The sequence below is a fragment of the Nanorana parkeri genome, unplaced genomic scaffold (genome assembly GCF_000935625.1).
Source record: "Nanorana parkeri isolate BGI_ZX_2015 unplaced genomic scaffold, ASM93562v1 scaffold716, whole genome shotgun sequence".
Taxonomy (NCBI): Eukaryota; Metazoa; Chordata; class Amphibia; order Anura; family Dicroglossidae; genus Nanorana; species Nanorana parkeri.
This window is the reverse complement of record NW_017306984.1, coordinates 557999-580793: the sequence shown is the minus strand read 5'-3', so window position 1 is coordinate 580793 and position 22795 is coordinate 557999. Positions and strand designations below refer to the sequence as shown.

At 41.3% G+C, this 22795-nt stretch overlaps 1 protein-coding gene across 1 annotated transcript in view; it reads left to right on the top strand.

Annotated features, from left to right (window-relative positions):
- Nucleotides 1-22795, top strand: part of CUNH11orf88 (chromosome unknown C11orf88 homolog) — a 31643-nt gene that overhangs the window by 3754 nt on the left and 5094 nt on the right. The window contains exons 2-4 of the mRNA XM_018564025.1: nucleotides 2775-2810; nucleotides 4404-4474; nucleotides 16659-16718. Of these exons, the coding sequence (XP_018419527.1) occupies nucleotides 2775-2810; nucleotides 4404-4474; nucleotides 16659-16718 (167 nt within the window). The remainder of the gene's footprint in view (nucleotides 1-2774; nucleotides 2811-4403; nucleotides 4475-16658; nucleotides 16719-22795) is intronic.

Sequence of the window (22795 nt, the reverse complement as noted above, 5' to 3'; positions counted from 1 at the left end):
CCCCTTTTAGATCAGAGCCCCTTTTCATACCAGAGCCCCCCCCCTTCACAATGAAGTTCCCCATTCACATCAGGTGCTCCCTTCACAGTCCTTAGTTCCCCTTTCACATCAGAGTCATCAGTCCCCCCTTCACATCAACCGCAGCTCTGGCAGAGGGCAAGAGATGGAGCAGGCCTGGATGAAGGCAAACCTCCGTCCTTTTTTATATCTATCCTACCCACCTAGGATTATTGTCATTCATTTCCATGGTGCTGGCAGCCAGCCTGTACCATGGAAAGGCATGACAATGTGCAACAATTTATAGCCACCCCTGAGAAAGCCAGAAAGCACCCAAAGGTGCTGCAGCACCATGGTTGAGAAAGGCTGAGTTATTGTCATTTAAAACAGGCACCTAAAAGACTCACCTGCAGTGAATGTTTGGTGAATGTCAGATTTACTGCTTTATAAATATGCCTCTAAGGCCTCATTCACACAGCTTAGATTCCGCCCGTGCAGATCCGTGCGGCGTGTGCGGCCGTATCGGGCCGTTCCCTGGAAGGACAGGTGCTGCTTGTGATTGTACGCAACAGCCTGTTCTTCCCTACGGGAGGACGCAGCCGTACGCTGCTGTACGCTCATCCGGGCTGCACATCCATGCGGGTGTGGGTGTCCGTACTCGGACGCAGACAGGATGGAACAGCCTGATACGATCTGTACGGGCCGACACTAAGCTGTGGGAATGAGGCCTAATTGTATTTTCTGTTGAAACAAGATAAGGCTTCCTTCTTGAATTTTATTACACCATGATTGCATTTATTAACCTTTTATTCACCCAAATAAATCTACTGCTGTATGGGCTTAGCAGGATGCAGATTTCCATAATTAGAGTTAACACACAGCTTTCCTAAAGACATTGATTTTCTCCAAAGGGAAACTAGAAGCCTACAAATGAAAATGCAGGCACAATGGACTTTTAAATTAAATAGCATTGATTTATCTTACAATTTAGGACCGTCACAGTGAGCTGCAGTACGTGCAAAAAAACCTGCCCCTCTAGAATGCGGCTTCACACAATAGGAAAAGCATTCTGGGCTTCTGAAGACCTTACGTGACCATTAATTCTCTAATCGCTACATTAAAAAGGCCTCGGGTTCACTAAGATGACACTAAAGCTGAAACAGCCCTGTCAGGAATACATAATTAAAGAAATCAATACACATTTGCCTTTACTTGTTGATCCCACGCATTACATTATTTCAGATGAAAAATGAAATTTCCTTGATGAACAGTATTGTGTGAAGATAATGGGCTACCTGCAAAAATGTTATTAACAATAGTGTTGCAGTGAGGTTAAAGGGAACCTTTAGGGAGAGAAATATGGGAGCTGCCATATATGAATTATTTCTTAATGCAGAACTCCAGGAAAAAATGTTTATTTTAAAATCTCCTGTGTGAATATAATTTAAGTCACAAGTGGTGTATTTTACTTTACCTATGTTTGTCATTACATAGTTATATAGTATTTGAGGTTGAAAAAAGACACAGGCCCATCAAGTTCAACCTGTGTGTGTGTTTGTTTGTTGTGCGTATGTGTGTATAAGAGTCCCTGTGTGGTCTAGTATTTAAGTGTACCCGTACCCCTGTAAGGTCTCTGAGGAAGGTATCTAATTGATTTTTGAATGATTCAATACTCTCTGCTGATACCACTGCTTGTGGCAGAGTGTTCAAAAATGTAACCGCTCTAAATGAAAAGAATCCCCTGCGCCCTTTGTGGGTAAATCTTTCATCTACCAATTTTAGGTGATGGCCTCTAGTCTTTGTGTACAGTTTAAAGTAAAAAGTTTATTGCCGATGTTGCTATCACCACTAAACATTTTGTACAACAAAATCAAGTCCCCTCTTAATAATAAAGAACACTTTGTATTATGTAAATGATTTGCAGAATTAAAAGCCGAATGGTTAAGGGGAGAGAGGGACCAGACAGAGAGTGGGGCTTCAATGTATGAGAGCAGCAGCTCTCCTGTTGCAGCACCATAAGTATAGCAAGTACTTATGTAAATACTGAAGTAATGACCGCAGACTGAATAATAGCTTGCAATGTCAGGCAGCGGCAAACAAAGCAAGCAGAGTACTGTCTTGTATTAAAAAGGGAATGTATTGTAGAGATAAAGCGATAATTTTGCTACTTTAAAGATCACTGGTTCGGCCTCATCTTGAGTACGCGGTTCAGTTTTGATTACCGGTCCACAGAAAAGATGTCCTGGAGCTGGAGAAGGTCCAACGAAGAGCAAAAAAGCTTATTAGGCTTCCAGCGTGAACAAGTTTAAATTTAGCAACCTTGTCTCATAACTTTGACCCTCCATCCCCTTAATTAGCTTTGTTGCTCTTCGTTGGACCTATTATTGTTATTCAGATATCCATACTTATACCCCCATCATTTGGTTCCAATACCCATAAGGGGTATAAAGACCTCCAGTTAAGAACCCCCGCACCTAGAAGGTCACCTGGAACAAGTATGACAAGAGTTCTGACTTGATACTTCATTATCCGCATGGTTATTCCCTGTCGGTGATTTATTAGGTAATAAAGCCAGGACTAGAAATACAGCCTCAAATATTTCACCATTAGAAAAAACAGTCTGCATTGGCAGCTTATGTTTTCGTTCTCCTAGGTTCAGTTTAAGAGTTACTCTTTGCTGGTGCCATGCTGATGGTGTTTTCCTGGATTATGTTTCGGTATTTGTCTTTTGAAGCATCATTAATTAATTTGACAATATTTCTCTTTCTTATTGCTAGGAAGGAATTACACACAGCAACAACTGGAGGATCTCAGTAAGTGGGAAACAAATACAGTGACTAAGTATGCTTTGTTTTAATGTAACTGTAAGCACAGTTCGATATTTTATTTTCTGATAGTGTAGCCAAAGCTTCCATTCCACGTGACACTGTTCCAGGATTTTTTGCATATGCGTTTATTTTTTACAGCCAAATTCCCAATGGGCTCTCAGAAACTGGTTACATATCCATCTGGGCCAAGGCAAAAAAGTGAACATTAAATTGATTCGGTCACTACATGGACTTTGTCCCAAAGATTTTTTTTAGCATCCGACACACATCTGGTTATGTCAGATGCATGCTCCTCCACTGCAGTCTGTGGATCCATCCACCGGCCCACTTCAGGACACCATAGTGTCATAGAGTCCAGCGTGTGAAACCGTTGAGTACTACGGTGGATTCAGGTGTTTGATGACACAACCAGATGCATGTCGGCATTTCATTGGGGAGTGGCTGGATGTTTTCAGGGGGATATCAGGGGGGCGGCCACAGCATCCTAGGTTGCTAAGAGCTCTTAGCAATCTGTGACACTCTGGCATCCCACCCACCTCACAGACATCACCGGTTGGCTAGAGCTGAGCGGGACGGCTATGCTCACTGGTTCACTTGTCGGCCGGGCAGGGGGGGTCAGGGCAGGGGCGGACACTGGAGCAAGGCAGCGCGTCCCACTCAGCTCTAGGCAACTGGTGACGTCATTGAGCTCAGCAGGATACCAGGCAGAGCTTCACAAGTTACTAAGAGCTCCTAGCAACCTGGGATGCAGTGGCTGCCCCTTACCCAGGGACAGATTTATTTTTCTCTCTCTGTGGCCCCAAGGCCAGGTTCCTCAATGCGCCCCCCTACCTGCCAACTGCATATTTCATCGCTTTATAATTTTATAGTGTACTGTGCTGTTACCAGACAGCTGCATTGCAGGGCCGCATTTACTCTCTTTGCTGCCCCAAGGCCAGGTTCCTTAATGCGCCCCCCTACCTGCCAACCCCCCTCATGGAGAATGGCAGACCTGCCTGCTGCATACAAGTGATTTCAGCGACATCGCCAAGATCACTTGTACAAAACAAGCAGCAGCTTCCACGCTGTACATTTAGCTCTGCTTGCCCTCCCTCAAGGCCCGGGCCTTGGTTGGCCTTGTGGGAAATCCGGCCCTGCCCTTACCCAAAACCCGGGCGCAATAAGATGCCACCTGAGGACAGCCCTGCCAGTGAGTGACCATTCCCTGTCAGCACTCTTCTCCTGGCGATGATAACCATAGGAACAGCTCTAATTGCAAATGCGGAACTCTTTTTTCTTCAGTAATCCTGTCTAAACCAAATTTGACCATGGAACTGGATCAGCTGTTTATCTGTTGTCTCTTCTGTGCACTTTCACAATGGGCTCCGGGGAATGGCAGTTTTTTTTTCATGGAAAGATTATGGTGTGGTAATGAAATTCTGACATGCGCCCTATTGATTCACGTGAACTGTGAATGTTAATGGTCGGTCCACTTTTACGTTGTAAATATGTTTTTCATTTGTTCCTGTCATTACGATCTCTGCGTTGCACAAAGCTTGATTTATAAAGTTCTCATTATATCAACCTTTTGTGTTTCAGAGACAGAGTATTTCTTATGGGAAGCACAGAGAGAACAAGATATAGAACAAAGGGCTCGTTATCTACAGAAAGTAAGTATTGTGTTATACATTTTATAAAATGTTCTTCAGCGTTACTTCCTGTTATAGTCCCTGAAACAAGTATTTGACACAGTTTTCATGTCTAATGTTTTGTCCTGACAGGCACTGCAAAACTTAAAAAAAAAAAGAAAAGTTTATTGAATAAAAATACAAATATGAACAGAGTTCAGGTACAAAATTAGACATCAATTGCTTGTACAATAGCTGTCATCCAATAATATAAAAATGAACAGGTAGCCACAAACAACAGTACTGAGAAGTCCAACTTCAAACATACAACAAAAATGGAGGCGCTTGATATATAATTTACTTGAAACCAGTAAGGTCTAAAATATCGAATACCAAACTATACGAGTTCCATAGATGTGAGTGTGAAAGTGGAGATAAACTGGATGCAACCGGGAAATCAAGCAAATGCATGTATCAACTTCCAGAGTAGATATGAGTATGGAAAAAAAGCTGAAACAGAGACTGTAAGAACCTGACAAGAATGGTTCCCAGATGCAGATGATGAGATTTGTAGTGACAGCACAGTTGGAGTGCCGGGGGTTGCCTATTCCTGGTTTAGGAAGTAAATAGAAGTAGATGGTTTTCACAGGCAAGCAGGTGCATAGTTATCTGGTTAATGAGAACAGCATAGATGAATTGAAATCAATGCAATCTCTGTGTAGCTGATATCTTATGTTTACAGTTGTAAAGCAGTTGAACAGAGTTAATAAAGTAGCTATATCTACCCTGCCTCTAATGGATAATCTACACATCTTGCACAATAACAAAAAAAGGAAGAATATAAAAAATTTGAAATTCATATCAAGGGTTACTGTACGGTAAACACTGCAATAATAACAAAAATGTTTGCTCACTGAAAATACACTATACAGTCCCATCAGCCCCTAGTGTGTACCTTGAAATTCCAGTTTGCGCAATAGAATTACACTGGATCCCTGCCAGCTCTGTAAACTAAAAAAAAGCAGTTCTGGCTACTAAATGTACCCGATCTCTGGTGCTGTCTCCCGCAGACTCACCTGATCTCTGATTCATGCAGGCTAAATGTTGCCCGGCATCATTCAACCCACTTCCTATGAGCCCAGGGTATCAAGATTGTGCTCCCTTCTCTGAACTCCCAGGAGAATTCTGCAGAGAGTTGCACCATGTAATTTGGTTCCGCTATCTGCAGTATCTAGGATCTGCCCATTGCCAGAAAGAGAAGAGGACCTGGATGTCACCAAATCAAAGACACCTGGAAAAAGGTATAATAATGATTTTTTTTTGTTAAGGTGCTGGGGTGGTTTCAAGAGGGGAGATTGGGCTTTAACAAACCCATATATTAAACATCAAACTCTGTTTTATTCATATTTAACAAAAGCCAGACTAAAATGCAGGCACTGCAGCAATAAAGTGTAGTTCATACACATATTTCTGAAGGCAATAAACTGAGTGAATAGTGTCTCAGCCCACGATATTGGGGAAGAAAGATGATGAGGTCTGCAGTGGATTCAATCATTCTAGGTTCTGCCAGTACTAAAGCTTTGCCAGAGATATTCTTTAAATTAAAATGGGAGACAATATGTTTTTGAACACAACTGTTTCCAGCTGGCCACGTCAGTATGCCATACGTCAGTGGCGTTCTCCCTTCTGCTTGATGAGAAATGGTTTACATTTCAATGTCTTTTTAGTCCCCATAAATATCTTTAAATAGATACTGAGAGCCGTATTCACACACATTTCCTGTATGACTTTGTCCACATTTCATTATGCCTTCCTAATATCTCCCATCGTAGTCACACATGTAGAAGCACTGTGCTCAGAAAAATAGTGCACTGTTTTTTTTCCACTACTCCCTCACAGCTCCCCACCTCCTCTCCAATGTCCTGCCCACATCCCGCCCACCTTTTGTTTGCCAGCCTCTCATATAGCCTGGAGCCCAGGTGCATGTGTAATGACCCAGCAGCTGCTACTTGGGGGGGGCAGAGATATGCCATGTTTTTAAAAGTAAGACAGTATTTTGGAGCATAATAACAAAACCTTTTATTTATCTCACTATGCATGTACTCAAGTCAAATAAAATAAGACACTATGGGGTGTATTTTATTAAATATTTGCAGAGCGAACAGCCTGTAAACATCTGACTTTATGGCCGCTAGATGGAGCCGAGGAGTTTAGGAACTTCCTGTGTTCTTGGGCTCCATCTAGTGGCCATAATGTGCTGCGAATGTAACATAAAAGTCAGTTCTCTCTGTGAATGTTTTATAAATACACCTCTATTTGTCCCTTTTAATCTACAACATACATTATAAGCACTTACCAATTATTATACAGGATTTATATAGCGCCAACAATTTGCGCAGCGCTTTACAAAATGTAGGAGACAGTACAGTTACAATACAATACAATTTCAATACAGGAGGGTTAGGAGGGCCCTTCTCGTGAGAGCTTGCACTCTAGTGGGAGGGGCAAGTGATACAAAAGGTAATACAGTAATTGTGTAGATTGAATTATTGGAAGAAGTAAAAGGGCAGTTATGTTGAGATGAGATAGTCTTCCCTGAAGAGATGGGTTTTTGAGGATCGCTTAAAGGTGGGAAGCATAGGAGATAGGGGGACAGATTGGGGTAAGGGGTTCCAGAGGATGGGGGACACTCTGGAGAAGTCCTGGAGGTGAGCATGGGAGGAGGTAATTACAGAGCAGGAGGTCTTGATTTAAATTGATTACATTTTTTTTAAAAAGAAGCAAAGTAAGTTCACAAAGCCATTGTGGTGTACAGGTATACGGGTAATGTAGGAGTCTACTATTAAATGACTTCAGTTGAATAACAAAAAAAATTGGATGGAAATAACCACAATTGCTCTAGTCAACAAACATACAGCTGACTTTGTTTATCGTATGTATGTTTATTGATTGGTCAGCCTCTATTCTTCCATTTGGACTCTCAGTGATGTTTCAGTACTGTATTTATGTGAGCATTGCCCCTATACATTACTATTAATCGGAAAAACGTTTGCATAGTCCATCTTCTTGGAAAGAAAATCATTAGCCATTGAAATCCGAATGCCGCCATTTGTCTTTACGGATTGATTGTTGTCAGTGGCATCTAGTGTGTATTTAGTAGTTTAATGGACAGATGTCAGTGGTGTATTAAGTACATTAAAGGGAGCCATTAAAATGGTGACTTGGTAAAAACCCTGGATCTATTCTTCAATACATATTTACATTCAGGATTTTTGCATGTCAGGAAAAGGCTAATGGGATTTAGATTGATTATTCATTGTGGTAGTATCGGTCTGACTACATGTGCAATTCATATGGTAAAGAAAGACCTTTTTATTTGTTTAAATGGAGTAGAGAGGAGCTTACACCATACTAAATTCTGTAGGATCTGCTGTTATTTACAAGGAAAGAAGTTAGTATTTCCTCATGTGGATATGGGTGCAAGTTATTGGACACATAATAGTAATAATAAATACAAAAAAGACTTTGCTAAGATGTAACTATGTAATGCCTACTAGTTTTATAATTATCGGCGCACATTAGATAAAGTGAGAGCAGTGTTTCACACCCCAGTAAGCTGATATAATACCAAGATCATATGATCATTGAACCCAAACCAGGTATGCAAAGCCTGGAAAAGGGGGGATTTAAGAAACATTATTGCTCCCACAAATGAACTTAGTAAAAATTAAAAAATGTATTTATTGTAGCAATAGATTAAAACCATAAATTGTGTTTTAAAGTAGACACAGAATTCATACAACAAAATAATACATGGTCCAGATACAATACAGTAAGATGTTGCAGTGGCCTGTTTGATCACAAGAAGATGAACACATGATGTTGTTCTCTAGGTGCCTCAACATGTTTCGTCATATAATGGCTTCCTCAGGAGGACTTGAGTCCTAGGAGGCTATTTAATATACAAAAAATCAATAACCACATTGATAAGGAAAATGTGCTGCAAGCTAGATTTTTTAATACTTTGCAGCCGCCCTCTGCACATAACATACAACTTTTTAATGATAATTTGCATCCCCGCTACGGTGTATAAATGATCATTTTGCTCGTAGTGTTGCTTTAATGGCGGAATCACCAGGTATTATTTGAATGAAAGCTGCAAATTTAGGAATATTGAAAACTAATTTTGAAATGACTTTAATGTTAGCACTTATATAATAAGCCCTCCAAAAATGCAATCACTTCTGTGAGACAGGATCCCTTTGTAGAAAGTAATAGAGTGTGGGAATGGCTTGAAACCTGACCTGTCCCGCCGTCACAGCTGGCTACATCAGAGGTATATATTAATAATGTATTTACTGTGTGCTTGTAGTAAGATATTTCATGTTTTTCCCCACAATTTTTGTTTTTCCTTTGAATTGATGTTGCATAGTGGTCAAATCGATATGCAGTGTGGTTTAGTATTTGTAGAGTCCTTAAACAGGAAGAATTTTCGGGAGGTATTAGTTCTTGTAAACCGGGGACTCTAAACAGGACAACTCCAGGGAGGTTAGCAGTCCTTACAATGAAGGGATATTTCCACCTATTGTGAAAACATTCTAACATTCTAAGCATCTTATTACAATGTTATGGCGTACATTAATCTAGTATTTAGTACTGGGTGCAGATTTTGCTGCCACAGCATAGTTCACACCGCAGTCCAGTCATTACTTAAATCTTTCAATTAGATGAAGGATTTTCATTATTTTATTTACAAGGCTTTATGCATAGACTATGTTGTATATAAACTGACTGCAGTTCCACAGGAGCATTGACTTCTTAAAGTAACAGATCCCCTGAGTGCATTTGTTTTACGTAGAAGGCTGTAAACACATTATTTTGTCTAACAGAGTGAATAGACACTTGATTCCATGAACTTTATTTGCATTATTTAGGCTTCGTACAGCTGAGAATCCCAAAGGGAGTGCAAGAAAGTTCAAGAGCAAAGTACACCAAGAGTTTTGGTATTTAGAATGTATTTATTCGAATTAACATAAATATTATTCTTGTGATAACATATCTGTATAACATATCACATACACTGTCATGGCCAAAAAAATATTGGCACGCCGGCATTTCTGTCAGATAATGCACCACTTTGCACAGAAAATTGTTTCAATTACAAATGTTTAGGCATTCTCATGTTTCTTTCTTTTGTTTGTATTTGTATGACACAAAAAAGTGGAGAAAAAAATTGCCAAATCTGACACATTCCACGCAAAACTCCAAAAATGGACTGGACAAAATTATTGGCAACTTCTCCAAAGTGCAAGAAATAATTGCATTCCAAGTTTTTTTGGAAAAGTAAGGACAATCTCAAAATGAGAAGTCCATCTCCAGAGATCTTAATGTTCCTGTGTCCACTGTGCGCAACATTGTCAAGAAGTTTACAACCCATGACACTGTAGCTAATCTCCCTGGACGTGGGCGAAAGAGAACAATTGATCAAAGATTGCAACAAAGGATTGTTTCAATGGTGGAAAAAGACCCTCGATCAACTTCCAGACAAATTCAAGCTGACCTTCAGACTGCGGGTACAACTGTGTCAGCTCGCACTATTCGTTGCCATCTGAATGAAAAGGGACGCTATGGTAGGAGACGCAGGAGGACCCCACTGCTGACACAGAAACATGAAAAGCCAGATTGGAGTTTACCAAAACTTACCTGAGGAAGCCAAAATCCTTTTGGGAGAATGTGCTGTGGACAGACGAAACAAAATTACAGCTTTTGGTAAAGCCCATCATTCCCATCCATTGTTCTTTTTCGTCCATGTCCAGGGAGATTAGCTACAGTTCCATGGGCTGTAAACTTCTTGACAATGTTGCGCATAGTGGACACATTAAGATCTCTGGAGATGGACTTGTAACATTGAGATTGTCCATGCTTTTCCACAAAAACGTGGAATGCAATTTGGAGAAGGTGCCAATCATTTTGTCCAGTCCATTTTTGGAGTTTTGCGTGGAATGTGGCAGATTTGGCTTTTTTTTTCTCCACTTTTTTTGTGTCATACCAATACAAACAAAAGAAAAAAACATGAGAATGCCTAAACATTTGTAACTGCACCGCTTTTTTACGCAAAGTGGTACATTATCTGACAGAAATCCAGGGGTGTAGCTGAACAGCGGTGTGAGCCGCTGGTGAAGGGGAGGAGAGATCAGGGGAAGGTGATGATGTGGTGATGAGGGAATGGAGAGCGGGGGACCGAGGGGAAATAAGAAGGAAGTGGACCGGGAAATTGGTGGTGACCTGATGCCCGGGTGTGGTTAATGGCAACGCGTTTCAAAATAGAGTACTTTTTCCAGCCGGGTAAGGAGGATGCCGGGCTAGGTTGGTAAAAATATTTGAGGAGAGAATGGAAGGGGCTGATAGTGGGTGGACACGGCGGTCTGGATTATTGACCGACGACTAGAGTGTGGGTCAGGAATAGGGCAATATGAACCAATATGTCCAAAAGCTCATTGAGTATAAAGCCGTATGCCTCAAAAAGAACAGCTTTTCAAAAATGCTGTGTCACCTAATATGATCCTTTTATGCGTTTCAGATATTATGTGAATATTTTAATGGAGATGGCAAAAATGTTATAAGTTAAAACAGTTGAGATAATTAAGTAGCCTAATGTCTTCCTAACTCCTCTGTAAACCTAACCAGTGTAGACAGCCTCAATTCCCATAATATTCTCAATTACATTATGAGTGCATCCCATGAATTTTATATTCAGCAATCCTTTTAGCATGCAATTATTAATGTACAATAATTAATTCTTCTAAAGTAATCAGATGCTAGACTTTAAAATAAACCTGGGGCCAATCAAATTAACTCTGTCAAAGCTTTGAATACACATATATAGAAAACGTATATGCTTTTGATGTGTATTTTTTCCATATCATTTGCTACGGTAAGTTAAAGAAACATCTTAGACTTAATTGTTGAGAATATTAAAAAGCTTTAAATGCAAATGTAAGAATTAGTCCCATGTCTTAACTGGTATATTTCCTATTATCCTATTTCCAAGCGTCTGATACAAAGGTGCTCAATAATTATTACATTTCTTCTGTAGCTTTCTTTTGTACAGATTTCATTAACACACATACACTATATTACTTTTTTTTATTAGTCCTTTTATGGAATGCAATCCCACAGGCACATAAATGCCTAAATTTGGTATATGTATATCAGTTTAAAGAGCCATTGAGGGGAATTTATCAAAACTGCAGCAGACAGTATCTGGAGAAGTTGTTCATGGTGACCAATCAGCTTCTCTCTTCAGTTTGTTCAGTTAAGCTTTACCAATTAAACAGTTAAGCTGATTAGTTACTTTGCAACTGCTCCATATTCTGTCAGCCTATTTTTCTGAGAGCCTATTTCTGATTGGTTGCCATTGGTTACTAACCACTGTTCTTTGCACTGTATTATAAAATAAGCCCTTATATACTGTATCTATCAGGACATTTCCTCTGAAATTTCTTTTTAAGATGGGCATATCAATGGCTTTCTTGTGAAAAATATGTTTTTCTTTAATACATAAGTGACGTTTGTTTGGCAGTATCTAAAAGAGAACAGAGGGGAAAAAACCTAAAATCATTAAGGTGTATAGTCCGCAAATAATGGTGGGCAGCTTTCTATTGCAACCGTTTTCATATTTTCTAACATCTAACTTTCAAAGTATGGCTGTGCCATTTATAGTGGGCATTTATCCTCTTGCATGGCAATATGTATGTAGCAAATATTAGCTTCTGTGGATCAGAACTTTGGGCCGCTGCTCTTAAACAATTTTGGGTACCCAAAAAAAGCTTGTCAGTATTAAAGGAGAACTATGGGGTTAAGGCTTTTCCTCATAGTTCTCCTTAGGATAACGGGAGGACACAAATTAGCGTCCTCCCAGCACCCAAGTTCCTCCCATGCGGGCTGGAAGGGGCACAGGGGCTGGGAGGCCGCCAAGCGGCCACCTACCCATATGGTCAGTCCGCCCCAACTACAAATACATTATATTGCAAATCAGCACTGCTTAATTAAAACTACCAGCTTCAACACTCTCCAGCCCCCTCTTCCAGCCTTCATCCTCCTCTTCTTGGTGCCCAGGGGACAGGACGAAGAGCAGGAGAAGGTCCTCTCCCACACAGCAGGATGTGCTGCCTGGTGGTGCCTGCAGTGTCTGTCTGTAGCGGCTCCGCCAGGCTGCACAGACCTGACTGTCACAGCCTCTCCGCCCCCGCACAGACGCCCGAACATGCAGCGGTCCTACCACTGTGGGTGGCAGAGCGCTGGCAGGGGGATGGAGTGGCACTATCTCGGGATGGGGGGGAAACCGCCACTGCCCTGCAATCCCCTTGACACCGCTGATGCTGTTCACCTCGGCCATCTGGATGACAGCAACGGGATGCTCGGCCGTCCAGGGAGAGTCTGGTGCAGGAGACGAGCCGTAGTCTTCTCCGGGCCCAGTCAGCAATCTGCAAAAACTATTGGAGGGGGTGAGGCCACGGGCCCCCTTGGTGTCCGCGGGCCCTCGGGCCGTGCCCGTATGGTCAGTCCGCCCCTGGCGCTGTCTGTTTGTTTTACAACAAATACATTAGTAGATCCTACAGGTCTTACTAAGACCTCTAATTCTCATAGATATGTTATGTGAGATTTCCTTCAGTAATAAACTGTTTTGTAAACCTGCCAATGGCACAAATGTATAACTTTGATCTGATCATATGTGGGTCTTGTCGCAGTTCATTGGAGTTGTTAATTAATTAAATAAACCTGCCAAAAGCAAGTAGCCTAAATACAGACGAAGAATAGTGTACTTATATGACAGTTTCACTTGCACTGCTTGGTCTGTTCTTTAATAATCATAATGTAGTTTATTGTCCCAAAGGAGACTAGTGGGGTGGCACAAATGTAAGCTATTGCTTCAGTGGAAGAGGTCAGTGAAGTAGCTGTTTAGTATTCAGGAGAGAAGCAGGTATCCTGACTGGAGGCAGGCCACGTGTGAAATGTCTTACGTTACCCAGGTAAAGCTTGACTTTTCAGTTTGGCATGGCTTGGATAGTACATACTTAAAGTTTAATTTGTTTCTATATTGTCACCCTGTGAGCTTTACAATTTTTTGGGTTTATAATAATAAAATGAAAGGTTAGTATTACTTTTACTTTATAGCGCTTTTATAAAATGTATTTGATAGCACTACCTTTTTCAGAGTGACAGCGCTCACCTACTACCCCAGTAGGGGTGAAGTTGTCACCAGAACATGCCCCCTCATGCTATGTGGCTTCAGGCATTCCATCAAGTCCATTGAACTAATAGGAAGTTTAACTTCAGCATATGTTGGTGACACCACCCGAAGTGACACACTCACCATCTTCCACATAGAGGGATAGCAGTCATGTGAGCGCTAACAAAATATACATTTAAAGGTATTTTCTAATTTTTTTAAAGCAAAATGTTTTATTTATGATGAATATTTTGTCTGCTTGTTTTTATGTACAAAATTATGCAAAAGACAGTAAATAAGTCTCTAATGTGCATTGGGGCTTCTTATTAAGGCTTGCCTTGTAAAGATTCTAGCTTTGTCCCAGTAATGATCAGATGAACACATCCTGTCTCTTTATCTGTGCAGTATTCTTTTTCTTTCCAGCCATTTGTAACCCAGTGAACATAACTTCACAAACTGGCAAACTGTCATTCCAGTAATTTTTTTTTCTTGGTTTAATGTTGAAAAAGCATATTTTATGCCTGGGACATGAGCCAGCCATACAAATCTTTGTAGTAGACACTAGAAGAGGCTGAGCTGTGCAGCACGGGCATTCTGCAAGTCAGCAAATAACTGCTTCCAATTAATTGCTGGAGTAGTGCTTTGCTTCCATTAGGAAACATTAAACATTTCTTTCCAAATCAGATTGGCTGAGCAGCATGATTCTACTGCTGGTAACTTTAACCATTTTAGGGTTCCATACTGTATGGGTTTGTATTTGTGTGTGTGTATATATATATATTAAGGTCATGCCACAGCATCTCAATAGGATTCAGGTCAGAACTTTGACTAGGCCACTCCAAAGTCTTCATTTTGTTTTTCTTCAGCCATTCAGAGGTGTATTTGCTGGTTTGTTTTGGATCATTGTCCTGCTGCAGAACCCAAGTTCGCTTCAGCTTGAGGTCACGAACAGATGGCTGCACATTATCCTTCAGGATTTTTTGGTAGACCCCAGAATTCATGGTTCCATTTGTCACAGCAAGTCTTCCAGGTCCTGAAGCAGCAAAACAGCCCCAGACCATTACACTGCCACCACCATATTTTACTGTTACTCTTAGGCCAGATGGGACACACACCTTCCACAAAGTTCAATTTTTGTCTCATCAGTCCACAGAGTATTTTCCCAAAAGTCTTCGGGATCATCAAGATGTTTTCTGGCATAACGGAGACTAGCTTTTATGTTCTTTTTGCTCAGCAGCAGTTTTCGTCTTCTCACTCTGCCATGCAGGCCATTTTTGCCCAGTCTCTTTCTTATGGTGGAGTCATGAACACTGACCTGAACTGAGGCAAGTGAGGCCTGCAGTTCTTTGGATGTTGTTGTGACAGTTTCAATGTCACACATCACCTCTAACTATGAGGATGAGTGTAAGTCACTCACCCCATAGTCCTCCTTTAATGTAATTATTAAAATAATTTCATATGTGTTTACTGAAATACATTATAGCTTTTGTGACCTCTTGGATGAGTCGTCGCTGCGCTCTTGGGGTAATTTTGGTTGGCCGCCCACTCCTGGTAAGGTTCACCACTGTTCCATGTTTTCGCCATTTGTGGATAATGGCTCTCACTGTGGTTCGGTGGAGTCCCAAAGCTTTAGAAATGGCTTTATAACCTTTTCCAGACTGATAGATCTCAATTACTTTCTTACTCATTTGTTCCAGGATTTCTTTGGATCTCGGCATGATGTGTAGCTTTTGAGGATCTTTTGGTCTACTTCACTTTGTCAGTCAAATTTTCCATCCCTTGTTCTTTGCTGGTTGTGGATTTATTGTAAATGATTGCTGTGATTTTAGAATTCATCTTCAGTACTGATACTTGATTGGCATGTCTGACAGTGTGGTGTGACCCACTGAGGTTGAATTATATATATAGAGTGAGAGATGCACAGGGAAGGCTTTCTAGTTAAAGCACTAGAAAGATCTTCTGTGGACTAAAAGCACTGCAAAGGCCAGGGTGATATGTGTTCCTGAGAAACTGGAGTCATCAAAGGCATTGATGCAACTACTTTGACTATGTTTTATACTGTTGGCAGCTGCCTGTCTTTTTCTCCTTATCTTTTCTTGAGGAAGCAATAGCCTGTTGCTCTGTGGAGAGTCACTATGTGGTGGCAGCTTTGCAAGTAAGAACTACTGTATGTTTTGGGGACGGACATTCCACCACTAGAAAGTTATATTGATGTTGAGTTAGAGCTTAATAAGCTGCCTAAATGCTGATTATGATTTCTGAAGATGTAAGTAAGATAAAACTGGTTCTAGCCAATCTAAAACCTAACGAGCAGTGTAGACTGTCACTGCCTGTACAAAATAGAGAGTATCTGAAGTCTCAGATAGCAGCCTTTGTGCTAAACAACAGCATTCGGAGCAGGGACATATCCCCTTTACCCTGTTGGCTAAGTCAGCAATGTCTTAACTATTAGATTAACAAAATCTGTCCGTAAGCTTTACTACAGCTTGTGATATTTTAAGGAGCAAAATAAACTTTTACATACAAAATGCCTATAAATGTGTAGAAATAGTATGCAACAGCGTATAATGTGCATGCAGTAAATTCATCTGATGTGTGCAGAATTTTTTTTGCCTGTGCTGTCTCCTTTAAGTCGTATGGAAAGTTTGTATTCTTTGATCCAAAAGAGTATGAACTCTGCACAGGATTGAGTATGGAGTGCAGAAGATTTTGACAAGAGACTGTGTGACCTTGCCCTCAATATCGGGCTTGATTGGGGACGGAGAGCATATGGCTGGCAGGAGGATTGGGCAGGGAAAGCTACAGTATAAGTGTAAATGGATCAAAGGTAATCATGCAAAAATCTATGCTCTAAGTGTAGTAACCCAATTAAACTGTATTGACATATACTGTTTTATTTAAAGCCATTTATTTACCATTTTGTATATTTTGAAGCAGCTTATTAGCAATCAGCATGAATGCATATCCTAACAATTGTCGTTTACATTCCCAAAGGCAAAAAGAAGGGAAGAAATCATGGCGTTACTGAAAAGACAAAGAGAAGATCGCATCAAGGTATGGGAAGAGTTACAAAAATCCAGAAAAAATGTTTAGTAGCTTGAAGCACAACTCCAGACTAATGTTTTATAGAGAGCTGTGAAGGGCTAGCTTCTATGTGCCATTGGGGAGATTTCTCTCATTTCCTGTTAGAACAAGAAGTAATAAAATATCTCTCCAACTGGAGGTCCCATACCCTAAAATGAGAGTGCCTCTTCAAAGTAGTTGTAGCATTCAGTGGCACTCAGAAATATACCTCTTGATCCTGCCAGAAATCCTAGCTGACAACTTCCTGTGCTCCCTGTCTGTGCTGCATTCTTACAGTATCAGTCACAGCTTTGTTATGTGAAGGATGAAGGGGGTAGTTTCTGTAGTTCAGTTTTGGTTGTCTTGATGCAGTGCGGTGAGTGAGCATTGTCACCCAAGGAAAATAAGTTTGCTACTGGCAGAATCACCAGGTGAAAATAAAGGAAAGAAAGCTTGGAAAAAAAGTAATGCAGCCACCTTATTTAAAGACTGGTAAGCTGCAGTAAATTACATTTTTGTTTTGGGGTTTAGATCAGTCACTTTAAGACTTAAAGTGACTGATGTAAAAACAAATAACCTATAGAGGAAAAATCTAAAGCGGGTATATACAATACAGTAATTTGGTACAGCAAAACTTGAAAGTCACATTAAAATTACTTTAAAAGAGAACTACGGCGGAAACCTTTTTTCCCCCATAGTTCTCTTTTATGGTCATGGGAGGACATATACTAACCTGCTCCTGTGACCCAAAGGTCAGTATTTAGCGACCTATTGCCACTATATGCTGAGAGAGCCGCAGTTGGGACAGGTCCCGACAGTACTGTTGAGATCCACCAAGCTGGCTGATTGACAACGGGCTATGCCTATCTAGAGGCAGAGACAGCTGTACCCGCCCCTCCCCCGTCCATTCCGCCAGTCAGCGCTGGAAGATCGGAGAGGGGAGGGGGGAATCCCTGTGGTGAGCGGTGACTGACAGTCACCGCTCTCTGCAGGGAGATGATCGGGAAGTGAGGGAGCGACAGTATGTGTTCGCTGTTTTCGCGATCAATAGAGCCGACATGTGACAGTTTCAGTGTCACACATCACCTCTAACTATGAGGATGAGTGTAAGTCACTCACCCCATAGTCCTCCTTTAATGTAATTATTAAAATAATTTCATATGTGTTTACTGAAATACATTATAGCTTCCCTTTGAGCAGGTATGGCAAACATTGCTTATCTTCAGACTGTTGTCCATACAACCAGCCCTTTAACCCACACTCTTCAACTGGCTTCCATATAAAGTAATTCAACCGGTTAACTCAGAAGTGTGATACTCCATTTTCTGAGGTTATGATTCATTATGTAGAGCATGTTAGAGTGCCAGTTCTGCTTTCTGACTGTCCAACCATAATAAACTTCTCCCTTGCCTGGCACAGCTTCAACTGCATAAAGGGGAGACAAGTATGATACGATCCCGATATGATCCAATATGATATATTGTGATATGATATCAGTCAAATTGCCCTGGCTTTTCTATCACAATTCAGCAGCTAGTGAAGGTAATCTCTGTCAGTCTGATTTTGAAAGTTTAAACGGCGTTCAAAGGATCATGATAATTTAAAAGAGAACTCCAGGAAAATAAAAAATTTACCCTTCCAGTGGGGCTACCCCAGCACTGCAAGGGTTAAGTGCCTGTTTTGTCTATGAAGAAAAGTACATACAGTGTATAATGTATTGCTGGGATTTGTATTCCTCTATAGCTGATGGTACAGTGCAATGTACTATCAGCTATAGAGGAATACAAATCCCACTATCCCAGTAATACATTAATACAGCGAATTGTGCCATGTGGGGGAAAGTCCAGGCAGTCTTACCTGAGCAGTCTCCAAGCAATTTTCTTCCGAGAACGTGGGTCTGTCTGTCTCCTCCGCCTGTTCCTCCTTGCTTCAGTCTTCTACCTGGGTCCCTGTGGATGCGGGCTGGCGGGCCTGGCAGCGGCGAGCGGGTCTGAGAGCTGGGTGAGGCGGGGTGGAGAAGCGGCGCATGGAGCCGAAGGCAACTAATCGAAGGTCAACTAATTGACGTTGGAAACGTTGACAACATTTTCCATCATCGATTATAATTGACTTAGTCGATCAGTTGTTGCAGCCCTATATTCTGCAAAGTTTTCTCCATTTTCAATGAATAAAAGGATATACTAAACAGATTTTTACACATATCTGGAGACATGCTTCAACTTTGTGGATGAACTTTGAAGCACATGTATCTAATGGCAATTTGATAAGTGTCCATTCTTTTTTCGCTGAAAATATACAAGTGCATATATCATGAATATGAATGTTTGGCTGAAACATGTCCAGTTAATGTAATTTGATTGCTTACTGAGCTCTCATTAATTATAATGCAATGCTGAAGGATGTTTAACAGGCTGATGGCTGGAGGCTCATCATATATTGGTGCCGCAGTATAGCATTGTGAAATGCTGTACATCAAACTGCCACTGCTGTTTCAGCTGCTGCCAGTGATTTATGAACCCATTGCACTGCCATTCTCAGTCTGCCATCCTAATCCTTATTGATCCCTTTTTAAATTGGGTATTAATAATACATTGTAAGTTATCCCATTGCAGAAGTGCTGCAGCTGTAATTACTGCATAAGCTTTTGCCTGCTGGATCAGTTTGTTGTTGTTGATCGATGTAAGCTGTTTGTAGCACAGAAGTTATTACTGTTTTTCAAAATAAAGGCAAACAAATCTTTATACTTAAATGACTCTCATGCTAATAAAAATGTGAAAAGGCAGCCTTTAAAAGTATAATAATAATAATAATATTCAGGACCACTGCCAGTATATTAAATCTTTTTCCAAAGTATACTGGTCGTTAGAATCTTTGGCGTTTGAGACCTCTGGGTGTGTTGGATGCCTGCGTCTCCCTACTGCACACTGTGATTCCACTAACCAGATGCTATGCCATTAGTTTGTCCCTCAAGAGTTGTAGGGACACACTAGTGACTTGGGGGTCTATTTGTAACTAGTTCACAGAGACATTTGCCCTACAAATAGTTCTGAATGTTCGTTCTTTGTGAATAGACACAGAAATGAACGCTTTTATATACACTATATTGCCAAAACGCCTGCCTTTACCACGCACATGAACTTTAATCTCATCCCAGTCTTAGTCTGTAGGCTTCAATATTGAGTTGGCCCACCCTTTGCAGCTATAACTGTTTCAACTCTGCTCTCTCTCAAGGTTTAGGAGTGTGTCTATGGGAATGTTTGAGCATTCTTCCAGGAGCGCATTTGTGAGGTCCGGTACTGATGTTGGACGAGAAGGCCTGGCTCAGTGTCCGCTCTAATTCATCCCAAAGGTGTTCTATCGGGTTGAGGTCAGGACTCTGTGCAGGCCAGTGAAGTTCCTCCACCCCAAACTCGCTGATCCATGTCTTTATGGACCTTGCTTTGTGCACTGGTGCGCAGTCAGGTTGGAACAGGAAGAGGCCATCCCCAAACTGTTCCCACAAAGTTGGGAGCATAAAATTGTCCAAAATGTCTTGGTTTGCTGATGCCTTAAGAGTTCCCTTAACTGGAACTAGGGGGCCAAGCCCAACCCCTGAAAAACAACCCCACACCATAATCCCCCCTCCACCAAACTTCACACTTGGCACAATGCAGTCAGGCAAGTACCGTTCTCCTGGCAACCGCCAAACCCAGACACGCCCATCGGATTGCTAGAGAGAGAAGCGTGATTTGTCACTCCAGAGAACACGTCTCCACTTCTCTGGAGTCCAACGGCGGCGTGCTTTACACCACTGCATCCTACGCTTAGCATTGCACTTGGTGATGTAAAGCTTGGGTGCAGCTGCTCGGCCATAGAAACCCATTCCATGAAGCTCTCTATGCACTGTTGAAGGCCACACAAAGATTGCAGGTCTAAAGCTATTGACTCTGCAGAAAGTTGGCGACTTCTGCGCACTGTACGCTTCAGCATGCGCTGACCCCGCTCTGTCATTTTACGTGGCCTACCACTTCATGGCTTAGTTGCTGTTGTTCCCAGTTGCTTCCACTTTGTTATAATCCCACTAACAGGTGACCGCGGAATATTTAGTAGCAAGGAAATTTCACGGATGGACTTATTGCACCGGTGGCAACCTATCACATTACCATGCGTGAATTCACTGAGCTGAGAGCGACCCATTCTTTCACAAACGTTTGTAGAAGCGTCTGCATGCCTAGGTGCTTGATTTTATACACCTGTTGCCATGGAGGTGATTGGAACACCTGAACCCAATGATTTGGAGGGTTGTCCCAATACGTTTGGCAATATAGTGTATATTTTCTCTTCAGGTCGAATGTTTATAATTAATCCTGCATTTTTGCCACTTAATGGGGCTCAGGAAAAAAGGAAATTAATGAACAAACACTCAAATTGATTATAAATAGACCTCTTAGTGTCCGGCGGATGAAACCACAGTGCATATTGGGTAGACACAGGCATCTGACACACCTGAAAGTGTTAGATGCTGGAGATTCAACCAGGTGTAGATGCCCATTCAATTAACCGAGATCCAATTTTCAGCGAGACTGTTAAGTATTATTGTAAACTTTTAAAGACTTGCTAGGCAAATCTATCTCTGTTCTGTTTCCAAGCCAATCTTTCAAGGGAAGACCAGGCACTCCTAGATGCCAGTCAGGGCCCTAGGCTTGCCAAAACGCTTCAGGGGGGCCCCTAGGAGTCTCTGAAACTCTGGGAACCTGAAATATGTAAATGCTGAATTTTGGGGACAGTTACAGGTTTGCTTTAATGTAAACCTGCCAGAATTATGGGAATTTCAATCATGATGAATGACATAATACAAGTTAAAAGCACATCATGCAGATCAATAGCCTGCACAATCAATTTTTATAAATAAGGAATCTTTCATTTCTGTGTATATAAGGATACTTTTACTTATATACTAAGAATTATAGATAAAAAAATTGGCTCGGCCCTGTATAATAACTGTCAGTAGATTGGAGCCTCTTCTTCTTCTGGACTCACAGGTTTACAGTAAGCACTCTAAGTACAAGAGAGCCAAAGGAATTTTTAAGACAAATAAATGCATTTCAGACTCCACAGCACTGTCCGCTTGTTTTCCTGTCTGCTTTAAAACATCAAACTGCTCCCATAATGGACTTGTCTTTTTAATAGTTTGGATCATTTTATGTCTGAGTAAAAGCATTTTGGTAGTGTCATTGAGCTCACCAGTGAATAAATATTTTGTCACGTCTCCACTCTACCACATTGTCACATCACAGCAGAAACTCTTGCCGATGCTTTCATTAATATATAGCTAATTGGGCAGTGTTTATATCTTTAGAGACTTTCCTTTCAGCTTCTGCTTCATCCATTTCACACAGCATGACATGCTACTGGCAAGCATTCAGACTCAAATATACTGATTCCTTTTGCTTTGTATGTTTTGAAGAGCTCACACATTTTTTACAAATAGATTGTTAAGTTTCATCTAATTGTATTTGGTGATCACCACTGGCCATGTAGGTGAAAGTTAAAAGAGAACTATAGGGTGGGTGTTTTTCCCCATAGTTCTCTTTAGGGTCCCCGGAGGACATACTGTATATTAACCTCCTCCCGTGACTCAAAGCTCAGTATATAGCTAGCTATTGCCCGCAATATACTGAAAGCGCCGCAGCCGGGACAGATCCCAACATTACTGTCGAGATTTACCCAGCTGTGTGAGTGACAGCTGGCTCTGCCTATCTAGAGGTAGAGCCAGCTGTGCCCACCCCCTCCCATGTCCGTTCCTCCACTCAGTGCTGGAGGATCGGAGAGGGGAAGAGGGAATCCCTGCGAGGAGTGTTGATGGAATCTCAGCATATATCGAGGCGATGGTATATTTGAAAAGATTAACAAATGCTTTATTCGTGCACGGGAAACTCAATACAGACAATGAAGAGTTTGGAACTGTTCTTCACTCAGTCTTGTAAGAGTCTCCATCCCCCTCCTTCCTGTCTTGATGTTTTATACAGTTCCTTAGTACATCCTATGTTGAGTCACTTCAGTCATGAGGCGAGGAGGACTTCCCTAAT